Raw genomic sequence first — 12,459 nt, 5'->3', positions numbered from 1 at the left:
ACGTACCTTGCCCTCCTTTCTGGGCACAGTGAACAGATTTGAATAAAACCCCCAAAATCTGTCCCGATGAGGCACCGGAACCACCACTCCCTGAGCCCGCAGGTCCTGCACCGCCAGGTGCAGATCCCACAAACGCTCCGGAGACAGCTGAAGGTTTAAGGGGAAAAAACCTGTTCGCCGGCCGAGATAGGAACTCGATCTTGTACCCGGACCGAACGATCTCCTGAACCCACCTGTCCCGAACGCGGGCCAGCCAGGGTTGAAGAAAACCGAGCAAACGTCCCCCCCGCCCCAGAACTGGGTGAGGGCGTCCCTTCAGGCCGCATTGTTGTGGGCAGCGGATCCGGACTGGCCGGACTTCTGCTTACCTGCCCACGGCTTTTTCTGGGAGCCTTGTCCCTTGAAGGGCTTGCCCTTATAGTGCGACCGAAAAGGCACGAAAGGACCCCTGAGAGGGTCTAAACGAGGCATTCTTCTTACCACGAACAAACTTAGACTTGGGAGTCTGGGGCAAAAGAGAGCTCTTACCCCCAGAAATACCCTTTATCAGTGAATCCAGGGAGTCGCCAAAAAGGCGAGATCCCGTATATGGCAAATTAGATAAAGTTTTGCGAGAAGATTGGTCCACAGACCAACATTTCAAACAAATCAAACGGCGTGTCAACACCGCCACGCTGTGCACACGTGCAGCCAAAGGAATTACATCTAATTCCGCATCACACAAATACATGACACCCTGATGAATCTGATCCACCATAGCCAAACGTCGTCGGTGGGGCAGAATCAGCCACCAGGACGCGCCTGAGCACCTGCGTCCAATCCGCGACAGCCTGAGCTGCCATAAGGGAAGCAAAAGTAACTTTTAGCATGGAACCGGTAACCGAGTAAGTATGGCGGGCAAGAGACTGCAGTGCTGGAATCGCAGTGGATTTATTCAAAACCGCCACCGCGTGATCCACCGGAGGTGGTACACACCAGCGTTCGTCAGTGGCAGGCGTGAAAGGATAACGCAGCTTAAACCTACTGGGCACAGCAAAAGGCTTTTTTAAATTGCGCCATTGTTCACTAACAGCGCGCTGTTCAGTGCAAGGGAAAACCTGCGACATTTTGCATCTCCACTGCGTCCCATAAGAGGCCAGGACGGCAGGAGGACATGGTTCATCCTGCAAATGCAGCGTTTGCTTGATAGAAGCAACCAATTCATCCATGATTGCAAGCTCTTCAGACGAGCCAGGGGGAGAATCATCAACCCCTTCAACCTCTGCCTCCCCTTCCGACCCTGCAAAGTCCAGGGACGAACGGGACCCCGATAAGGGGACCCCAGCCATAGCAGCCCCATCACCATCGCCCTCTGAATCAGAGGAGATTGAAACTCTGGGCCGTTTAGTGGATTGAGCAGCCACAAGCATCTGCACCTGAGCAGCCAGGTTAGCCACAACCGTGGCCAAATCGCCCCCCTCAGGGGAAACAGCAGAAGCCCCTTGGCCTCCCAGCAAAGTGGGAGGAAATTTGCTTTCCTGAGAATCCATGCCCCCAGAAGTGTGCAGGAGAAAAAATGGTAACTGCCCCTTTAAAAGCGCGGCGAGCGCAGCCCACCGCTCACACACACCAGCACAAGCCGACCCCCACAGGGAAAATTACAAACTCAGGCAAGGAATACAGGAATAAAGAGGGTAAAAACCTGGAGATATCACTGCTGCATCGATCGGTGTGCCCAGGAAAAAGGAAGTGATGCAATAGAAGCAGCTCCTATAAAGCCTATGGAAGGCTACAAAAAAATGGCCGCCGGGGGAGGAAGTAAATGTAGTGCAAACATGAGGCCGGAGCGATCGCCGCCAAAATGGCGGCGCTTGGCGCCAAAAACGCTGCTCCCAACATACAGAAAAAGCCCTCATATGCCTGCAGCTATTAATAAAATGGCGGACCGCAGCAGCGGCCGCCGCATGTTGCACAAAACATGTACCACAGCATGCCCTACAACATACAGCATGTCACACAGAGAATCACACAGTTTGTAACACAGAACAGTGTATAACAGCCCCCCTCCTTGCAGCCCACAGCAGCATCCAGACAGGGAGCCCAACAGTGTGAACAGACATGCAGGGTTACACAGTCCCAGACTGACACCCACTAAACAGACAGGTCCCCACACAGAGTACACTTACCTTCTGAATGGCGTGGGGAACCCGCACAAGCGATCAAGCCACTGCACATGGGAACAGGGAGAGTCGCAGCCAGGACGCAGTAGAACTGCGGTGCGAAATAGCATGGCGTCCAGTGAGGTAGCCACCTCACCACAGCATCTCTGCAGCGAACAGGAATGGGTCGTTCACATATGCCAGGAAAAATACCTGACTGAATGCTCGATGGCAGGCTGGGAAGCCACTGGCCCACAACCTGCGACCAGGCGGGCCAGCCCGAGACCCAGCCCGCACGATCCTCTTCATCAGAAGAACTAACTAATGCTGACAAAAGTAACAGCTAAGTAAAGAGAGAGAAAAAACTCAAATAAAATCAAAAAGAAGATAAACGCCGAGACAAAATGCCCCAGCACAGAAACAGCCAGCTAACTCCTGAAAGCTAGACAATGAAACTGAGGTATGGATACAGGAAGCAGGAGGGTATTGACTGAGGGGACCACCCCCTGGGGGTGGGATATGCTAAAAGCTTTAATATTGACATATTCTGTTGCCTAGCTACTCCTACGGAGCAAAGGTCAATAACCCCATAGTGACGAATATGGAGAGGCGGTGACTGTCGGAGGACGTAAGAGAAATAAATATTTTCAAAAGGAGGCTTCTTTAGGGCTGAAAGCACAAAATTGAGATCCCAAAGTGACAACAGAGCCCGCACTGAAGGGAACAAAATGATGGTCACCCTGAAGAAAGGTACGCACCAGGGAGTGTGTGGCCAAAGGTCGTTGGAAGAAGACCGCCAAATCAGACACCTGGCCCTTGATGGTACTCAGGGCCAATTTCTGTTCAACTCCCCGTTGAAGGAAGATTAAGATCCAAACCACCCAGAAGGAGCGAGGATGAACTGCAAGCGACTCACACCAGGCAATGTATGTCTTCTATGCACGATGGTAAATCTTCTTAGAAGTAGATTTCCTAGCTTTCAATAGTGTAGGAATCACCGATTCAGATAAACCCCTATCCTTCAGCACCTGGTGTTCAACAGCCAAGCCGTCAAAGTATGGGCAGTGACTGTAAAGCAGGATGGAAGATTGGTCCTTGGGACAGCAGATCCTCCCCGAGAGGAAGCTTCCAAGAAATGTCAGCGACCAGCCACACCAGATCGGCGTACGAAGCCCGAGGCGGCCAGTCCGAAGCCACTAAGATGACTGGAATCCCTTCTGTCTCGATCCTGCGTAGAAGCCTTGGCAGAAGCTTGAGAGGAGGGAAGAAGTAAATCAGCCGATACTGACCCCACGGGGCCACTAGTGCATCTGTGGCATCTCCTAGAGGATCCCTTGACCGAGTCAAACCTCTGCATCTTTCTGTTGAGCAGAGATGCCAAGAAATCCACCTCCAGCTGATGAAACACCTCCAGATGAAGCAAGACCAAAGGGTAAAGCCACAAACTTCTAATGCTCCTCTCCCACTGACTGGCACATATTGGAATGTGAAGGTAGGCATCCTTGATATCGATAGAGGCCAGGAAATCTCCCTGATGCAGGGATGCCACCACCGTTCGAATGGATTTCTTTCTGAACTTCTGTACCCGCACAAAGCAGTTCAGTACCTTGAAGTCCAGGATTGGACGCACTTTGCCTTCCTTCCTGGGGACTGTGAACAGGTTTAAGTAAAAACCCTAAAAAAACATTCCAAAGTCAGAACGGGACAATCACCCCTTGAAGGAACAGGTCTTGTACCACCCCATACAGGCCTTGTAAGCAGTCCGGGAACAGGCGCAAGTTGGAAGGAAAAAAACCTTCCACGGGGACAAGAGCAAAACTCGATCTTATAGCCAGACCGAATGACTTTGTGGACCCACTTGTCTTGCACCAGGGAAGTCCACGGATCCGGAAAGCAGCAAAGACGTCCCCCCACCCCTGATACAGGTGAGGGCCCACCTTTATGCTGAAGGAGCCTGTCTATTGGTCTGGAGAAGCCCGATCTTGGCTTGCCAAACCAGGTTTGTTTGGATCCTCCTATGAAAGGCTTCAAGGCCTTTCCCCCTGTGAGACCTTTAATGATGTCATCCAGGGTAGCTCCAAACAGGCAACCTCCTTGAAAAGGAAGATCAGTCAGGGCCTTTTTTGAAGTCTGATCCACAGACCAGCACTTCAGCCAAAAGACACGCCGAAGGACCACTGCCAAAACATAGAGGCGAGCCATAAGGGGAGTCGCATCCAAAGAGGCATCACAGATAAACTGCAGTCCCTGGACCAGCTGGTCCGCCAGCTCGGCAAAGGCAGGGGGGAGTTGTACCCCCCCTCCAGATTATGGCATAAGAGCTTAGCCCAGTCGGGCAGAGTTTGTGACACTAGGGCAATGGTGAATACCGGCCTCATTGAGTGTCACAGCCTCCGCCTTCCGGTCAGCCGGATCCTTAAACACCAGGGACTCTTCAACCGGAATCATGGTTGCCTTGTTTAATCTGGAAACCGGAGAGTCCACCACCTGTGGCACAGTCCACATCTTAAAAGGGACTCTTCATAGGTGCAACGCCTAGTACAGTGCTTAGGAACCCCACAGGAATGCTTTGATAGTCCCCAGTTTTTAGCGACAACTCTGCCAAAACAGGCAGGGAAAGGAAAAACTTTTGCCGCTCTGCATGGCTTGCGAGTGCCAAAGGGTACCTGCGCCTCTGTCGCAGCTTCAGCTGCCTCCTCGATCTTTAGGGCCTTACAGATACAAGCGCCTTTTTTGTGCGCGGTCGAAGACGTGGAGGAATCATCCTCACTATCAGAGGATTCGAGGCACGTAGTTGCAGACTCAGCAGGCTGACCCACATCCGCAGCGGCCGAATCAGATTCAGGATCTGATGAGGCAGGGGAAGGCAGGGAGGTGCTTTTTGCTAGCTCGTCGCCCGGAAGCCACCTCAACCCGGGACACAAGGAAGTCAGAGGGGATCAGGTGGGAAAATGTGCTTTAAATACTCCATAGGTCACCAGGGGGACCCCCACAAAAGGTGTAAAACACTAAGGGAAACACCCCTCCCCCACCCACATTTGCAGTACCACCTGGTTGCCAAACACAAAGCACCAAGCGACCCTCAGCAGAGGGGGAGAGGACCCCACCAGACTCCCCACCCGCAGAAACAAGTACCTGCAGCCACCAGGATAATGCACTACACCTGTGGCGATCAGGAAGTAAAAACGATCCAGGAGTCAGCACCAGGGAATAAGGAGGGACTCTCACCGCCGAAATCACCACCCACAGGGCTCCACTGTCATGGCCGCCGCTATTTTCAATGGCACACCACAGCAAAATGGCCCCCGGACTAACCAAACATGGCTGCCATGTATAAAAATACATAGGCTACAACAAAATGGCGGCACCACGAGGCATATAGGGACCCAGGAGGGAGACCAGGTCTCAAGGACAGATACAGGCAGGATGGGGGGCCCTGGCAGGAGCCCCGACCAGGTTCAACCCCCCCCCCACCGGACAGTCGATTGTCTGGTTGCTGGCAGCGCACCCTTCCGTTTCCCATCGTTAGTTACCCCCACCAGGAACAGTGGCCAGACCACCCAAACAGCCCCAGCGTATGTGGAGGGAAAGGGGGGCAGGTGAGGGGATGCCTGCGGGAACCCCCAGGGTCCGACCGTCCCAAGGAGGGGCCCACTTCCACCCCCCAAAACCCTCCGGGGGGGGGAGCGCAACTCACTGCACCATACCAGGAACCAGGCGGGCACCGCTCCAGACAGAATCCCTCTCAATCAAAATGGGGCAGCTATTGGTCAGGAGGAAGACTGCGACTTGGCAGAGACCCGGCCATTTGCGACCTTGCAAGGCTTTTTAATCGCAGGCCAACCCCCGTCCCATGGGGCTATATTGCGTCCGACCTAGCGTGAAGCTGAGGTCTGAGCGCGCTCGCTGGCCAGACTGGGGTGACCACTGGATCTAGATTATCCAGCCTGTCGCCCAGTCCGGCAGTTGATTGTAGCTCTCACAGAAAAAAAAAAAAATTGTCAAAAAGATAATTATTTTTGCCAGGAGCAAAGATCCCAAGCAAGTTCCAACTAGGTCCTTACTCCTGACTAGGCAGAAAAAAAACTGAGTGGCTATAGCAAAGAGAGGGAGTATACCTCCTGGGACTGCCCATGGGTATAGCCAGAATTATTTTCTGCCTAGTGTCCTACTCCTGTAGGAGGCAGTATAGCCCAATGGTTATGAATACCAGGAGCGGTGTCCGTCAATGAATGACAGAGAAATAGTAAAATAAATAAAATGTACATTAAAAGTTTTACATTATTTTTGCAAAATCTGACGCAATAAAAAGATTTTTAGATATTCCCACAGGAACCCTGTCAGTAGCCTTTGGTTTATTAAAACGTTTGTAGCAGTAGGAAATACAAGATTATCCACAGCTTCAGGAATCTGACATTTTCTGGTCTCTGTACAACTTCTGCATTAAAGGCGGTCACCCTGGGAAGTATGCGACTCTCCAATCTTACTGGTTATTTTGTTGGGATTCACCTATTATATCCTTTACTGCTTGAGTTGACATCACCAATTGGATATGGGGGATGGGGTGGGTTTGCTGCTCACCATGATTAGATGAGTACATATCTTCTGTGCCGTTACTGACTCGGATTGCCTTGTAGACTCATGCTATGCCGATGATTATCCTCCCCCCTGTACCCTGGTATTATTGTCTACTGTACGCATGTGATGACTTCTCTCAAGATGTGAGCTGGTTTTTTGTTTCTTTTTGTTTCTGTCTGCTATTGTTTTGCATTGTTTGTGACAAAAAAAAGTTTTCAATAAAAATTATCTGATTAAAAAAAAAAGGCGGTCACCCTCAGCTCTGCCAGAACCACAGGAAGAAGTCTTAAACAAGTTACAGAGCAGCAGCAGCTGTCTAGTATCTGTGTGCAGTTTCCAGACTAGCAGCAGAATGCATGTCTATAGGACAGCAAAAGAGACAAGCTCTGCCATGCACTGGACTTCCCTAATCAACAAGGGGATTGGCAAGTACCAACAAGGCATTTGCTCCCAGGTATACTACAACACAAGGCTAGTGGAATGATGAGCAGCAGAGATTGACAATGCCATGCCCCACATACTTCCAAGGTGGAAACAAAGCCAAACAAATTGCCTACACACACAAGTAGAGAGTGCTTAAAAATGGCAGCAGGCACTCTAGACTGGTGAATCAAAATCTGACACAGACTCTTTGAGAAGACAGATTTTCTGTCAAATGCCTAAAGTACAAGTAAAGGCAAAAGTTTTTTGTTTTTTTTTTAGTTTTGGATAGAGTAGAGAAGGATTAAAACGCTTGTCAGTTTTTTTTGCTGACTGACCTCCGTTAGGGAGATTTACCATCTCTATTTGTCCGGTTTACTATTATCATTGAAAGTGAAAGAAAACCCCGTATTATGGGTTGTCCCCAGAAAAGTAATAGCCGGCAAATTTTCCAATGGAGACACTAGTTCTGGTGCCCTGGAGGTCCCACAAGAATTGCCCTCAATTTGCAGGGATTTTCGCTCACTTCACTAGGCTATGGGACAGGAAGTACTGACAGAGGTTATAACCCTCCCTTGCTCTATCTAAAATTAAAAAAAATAAAGTTTTGCCTATAGTTCTACTTTAAGAGATTAAATGGAATAAGTCCAATATTTTTCCCTTAGACCTAGAAGCATCTGTAAACGTTAGTTCTACCTTACCCTTTAAAGTGGTACATATTTACATTTAAAGTGATACACAAGTTTGCTATATTTAGAAATATCCAGACTCCAAGATCATGCATGTCCCCTCATGGAACCAAGTTGCCGTTGAAATTAATTGAGAAATTATTTAAAAAAATGTTTCTCTTGCTTTTTTTTTTTTTCCAAAATCTTGCTTTCTATGTATCCTAGCTAATTATCTTGTGTATATTTATAAAAGGATTGAAAAGGATTGGTTCTCATATCATATTTGGGACATTGTCCTGCAAAAATACATCTCCAAAAAACAAAAATGCATATCCAAAAACACTTCAGCCTCCTTTATCTGAAGGTGGCCTAACCATACCCAATATACAAACCTATTATGCCTCCTACTTGGTAAACATGTATAGATGAATATCCCCATAACATAACAATGCCACTCACAAATGAAGCAGCCTTGCTGAACACTTTTGAAACTCTGCAAAATCTTATTTACAGAGGTATACAGCCAAAGGACTTGATAATGGTACCTGGATACATGTCTGCAGGTATGGTGGAGTATAAATAAAAAGCAGATCCTTAATAATCATTGAATGCCAACAGGAAGGCATCTAAATGGTCCTACCTTTATTCTACAGAATGACAGTAACCCCAAATCTACAGCAAAAAGGGAAATGAGGAAATATGCAAGGGATTGTGTGGTCCCCATAAAACCCAGTCAACATCACTCAGCCAGTCTTGATTACTTGCAAACTCAGAAGGTATAAAAGAAAGCCAAAGCATGAAGTGGAACTGCCTCATAACTTCCAAAATGTGTGGCACAACCAACCATGTGAGTATTTCATAAACTGTATTCAAGTGCACCTAAGAGAATTGCTGCTGTTTAAGGTAAAAAAAATGGACACACTAAATTTAAGTTTTTTCCTCCATTTACTGCACTTTCTAGGAAGTTTGAAAAAAAAGAATTATATCTTTACAGCATGTTTTTCACAAGTGCCACAGACTTTCCACAGTACTGTATATGCATTTTTAAAATGTAGTTAATCAATAGAAATGTGTATGAACAAATGTATTTTAAATTATAGTGAGATAGATGAAACACTATAATCATAAATTAGAATGTTCAGAGTAACAAATTAATGTTTCTTTGCTCATGACTAACATTTCAGCTAAGTGCAACAACCAGACCTACATTAGAGAATTGGACATTGTCCTTTCAAGCCTAGAATTAATATAAGTGACTTTTGGTTCCCGGCTCATACTTACTGTGCAGCGCCTCTTCCCTTTTTTCTGGCATTGCACGCTCCACTCTTAGAAATGGGAGCTGTCCACTCAACTGCTAATGCGATGAAGCTTCAAGAGCTTGATGTACATTATTATAGGATCGCAAGTTCCCCTGAATTCTTGTGAAACTCCTGGCTGTCAAAACTAAGTGTGGGAAGATATAGACCGCTAATACAAATTTGCCTATAGCCTCCCTTTTGTTTCTTGCTTTACATATAAAATAAGCCTCATCTAGCAGGCATGTCAAACTCAAATGAAACAGTCAGAAAAATTGAGTGTATTTAAACCTGAACCATTAAATACACAGATGAAGTACAAAAAAGGAAACCATTGTAACTGTCAAAGAATTTTTATTTTTCCCCATCCAGTCCTGAGATTTACACAGATTTACTACACAGCACAGCGCTGTTTGACAGGGCAGGATTTACCTGACATTTCTCTGACACTAAATATCTTGGTATAGGTGGCCACTCTATTGAAAGATGGATAGTGGGAATATCGCTGATATACTCCTATAACTTCATCTCTTCGCCCTCGTGCATCCCCACTATCCATCTTGCAATAGAGTGTCCACCTATACTAGTGCAGTCTCTGATGTTTCTATACATCCTATTGCCGCCTTAAGCCTGCCTTCTGCATTGCCGCCTTTACTATTGTACACGCCTTCCTGTGGCCTATATAGTTTGCTCGCTCCCCCTGGTCTGGACACTTGACAAAGGAGTGCGCATGCCCGGACCGGGTATCGGCGCATGCTCCGAAACGCGTTGTGAGCCCAGCCTGCTCTCACTGCCCTTCTCCACATCCGTGACGTCAGACGCCGCCGGCTGCTGTACGAGCCTCTCCGCTGTGTCCACCCTGAAGACGCCAGAGCGGGCCTCTAGAGTCCTTCCGGACTGCCAGACACCATCAGGACTTGCCAGATATCCACATCCAGCCTCAGGAGCGTGACGCCCATACATGATAATACTAACTTCTATGTGAGTTACTACTATTTTATTGCAAATAAATTGTTTACAACAATCAAGAGGCGCTTTCCTCTCTTCCATACAGTAACAATTAAACTGGCATTTAATCCCAGAGGAAGAAGCCAAAAAAATATTTCTTTATGCATCAACTGAACAGATGGGGCCTCTTTCATTTTGAATTTTAAACTACAGAGCGCCATAAATAAGGACTGAGGACAGCAGGCAGCCCAAAAAAAACACAGTTTGACATGCCTGCCATAGAGACATAAGGCATTTCACAACACAGCTAGGCTCTCTGCTTCGTGTAAAAGAAAAAGTGGTTAGTAAAAGGCAGCATGGAAGAAACAATTCACTACATGTGGACTCATACAAGACGAGGTCCAAAAAAAGATGCTCAACTTGCCTCAAGGAAAATGCAAACCTTGCTACGAGAAATGGAGAAATGGTGAAACAACTAAACATTTAAACAAATATAGGCACTAATAAATTTTAGACAGTAACTCAAGAACATAAAAACACTGCAAACAAACCTTTTCCATTCCTTACACCATAATACAGAATAACTTTATACACAAAACAATAAACATCCTTACCTCCTGAAGGTTGCCGCGTTTTGCGTGGAGAGCGTGGTTGCCTCTGGTATGGGTCATTTGAGCCATATAGTTCAATTGTACCAAGATTCAAGAGAACAGCCTTCTGGACATAATCTACCATTGCAATACCATTACAGTTGCCAAATACTACTCTAAAAGTTGTGTAAGGTAAGAAGAAGAGAAAAATACAAATTAACAAAACAGATATTTTGATATTTCACTTTTTTTACATAGTTTGTAAGGTTGAATAAAGTGAACAGTCTATCTAGTTCAATCTATGTGAGCATCTGTGCATATTTTTTATACCCTTGTACATGGTGCTTGCTAAGGAAAACATTGATTTTTTTTTTTTTTTACTTTATCCACACACTGTGGTAGGCAGTTGCACATCCTTACTGGTGTAACAGTAAAGAACCCCATACACAGAGTTTGAGATTGAACCACTGCTCATTCAAATTCATTGTGTGACTACGTAGCTTTTTTTCGAGATTTTTTTAATTAGTTTTCTCCCAATGCTGGAGTCACCATTGAAGATTTGTATCTCCCTTCTTAAAGAGATTGTAAAGGTAGAAGGTTTTTTTTTATCTTAATCCATTCTATGCATGAGGATGAAAAGTTTTCTGTGTGCAGCAGCCCCTCTAATACTTACCTAATCTCCATCTAGATCCAGCGACGTTGTAGGAGTGTCTCGGCTGCCCGGGACTCCTCTCATTGGCTGAGACAGCAGCGTGGCACCATTGGCTCCCGTTGCTGTCAAAGTCAGCCAATAAGGAGAGAAAGGGGGCGGAGTCACGACTCTGTCTGAATGGACACAGGGAGCTGTGGCTCGGCTTACGTGTCCCCAATAGCAAGCTGTTTGCTGTGGAGGCATTCAACAGGAGGGAGGGGCCAAGAGCACCGAAGAGGGACCCGAGAAGAGGAGGATCGGGGCAAATCCACCTGCCCTATGCAAATCCACTGCACAAGGCAGGTAAGTAGAATGGGTTTATTTTTAAACTAAAAAAAAAAAAAAAGACGACTTAAGTATCAGTTAAGCGCCTTTTCCAGGGAGAATAAGTTTAAGGTTTGTAAAAGTTCCTCATAACTGGAGGTCCTCCAAACCCCTTATTGGCTTTGTTGCCCTTCTTTGGACTCTCTGCAGTTCAAGCACATCCTTCTAGAGGATTGGTGACCAGAACTGGACAGCATACTCAAGATGCCCCCAATTCAGAATTTCATAAAGTGGTAGAATTCTAGTTTTATTCCTTTTTAATGCATGCTAATAGCCTGCTGTCCTTGCTTGCTGCAGTTTAGCACTGCAAGCTACTGCTGAGTCTTACCTATCAGGACCCCTATATCCTTTTTCATCCTTTATACACCCAGAGGTTCTCCAGCTAGTGTGTAACTTTACTTTTCTCTACCTCGAACCTCATCTGCCATACTGCTGCCCACCCTTCTATTTTAACTAAGTCTTCTTGTAAAGTTGCTATAACCTGATGTGAAGTTATTTCCCTGCTTAACTTCGTCTTATCAGCAAACCCTGAGATTGAACTATTTATTCCAACCTCTATATCATTTATGAACAAGTTAAACAGAATTGGTCCCAGGACTGGAAATATGCCATTATTCACTACCCCCTGGACACACCCCTGCAACCAGTTTTTTTTTTTTTTATCCAAGTACATACAATCTCATCAATGCCAAAAGACATAAATTTGTAATTTAAATTCTAAAAGGCAACATTTTTTTTTTTTTACTTTAATGCATTATATGCATTAAAATGTAAACAAAAAAAACCTCTGTGCCTTTCAAAATGTAC

The 12,459-nt window shown here is 46.4% G+C and overlaps 1 protein-coding gene across 3 annotated transcripts in view; it reads right to left on the bottom strand.

Moving 5' to 3' along the window:
• The window catches only part of STXBP5 (syntaxin binding protein 5), a 925,152-nt gene that overhangs the window by 175,173 nt on the left and 737,520 nt on the right, over nucleotides 1-12,459 (bottom strand). For all 3 annotated transcript variants that reach the window (XM_082250146.1, XM_082250147.1, XM_082250148.1), the window contains exon 18: nucleotides 10,662-10,813. In XM_082250146.1, the coding sequence (XP_082106272.1) occupies nucleotides 10,662-10,813 (152 nt within the window). The remainder of the gene's footprint in view (nucleotides 1-10,661; nucleotides 10,814-12,459) is intronic.

The sequence above is a fragment of the Pelophylax lessonae genome (genome assembly GCF_965119305.1).
Source record: "Pelophylax lessonae genome assembly, chromosome: 3".
Lineage (NCBI taxonomy): Eukaryota > Metazoa > Chordata > Amphibia > Anura > Ranidae > Pelophylax > Pelophylax lessonae.
This window is presented reverse-complemented; position numbering and strand designations above follow the sequence as displayed.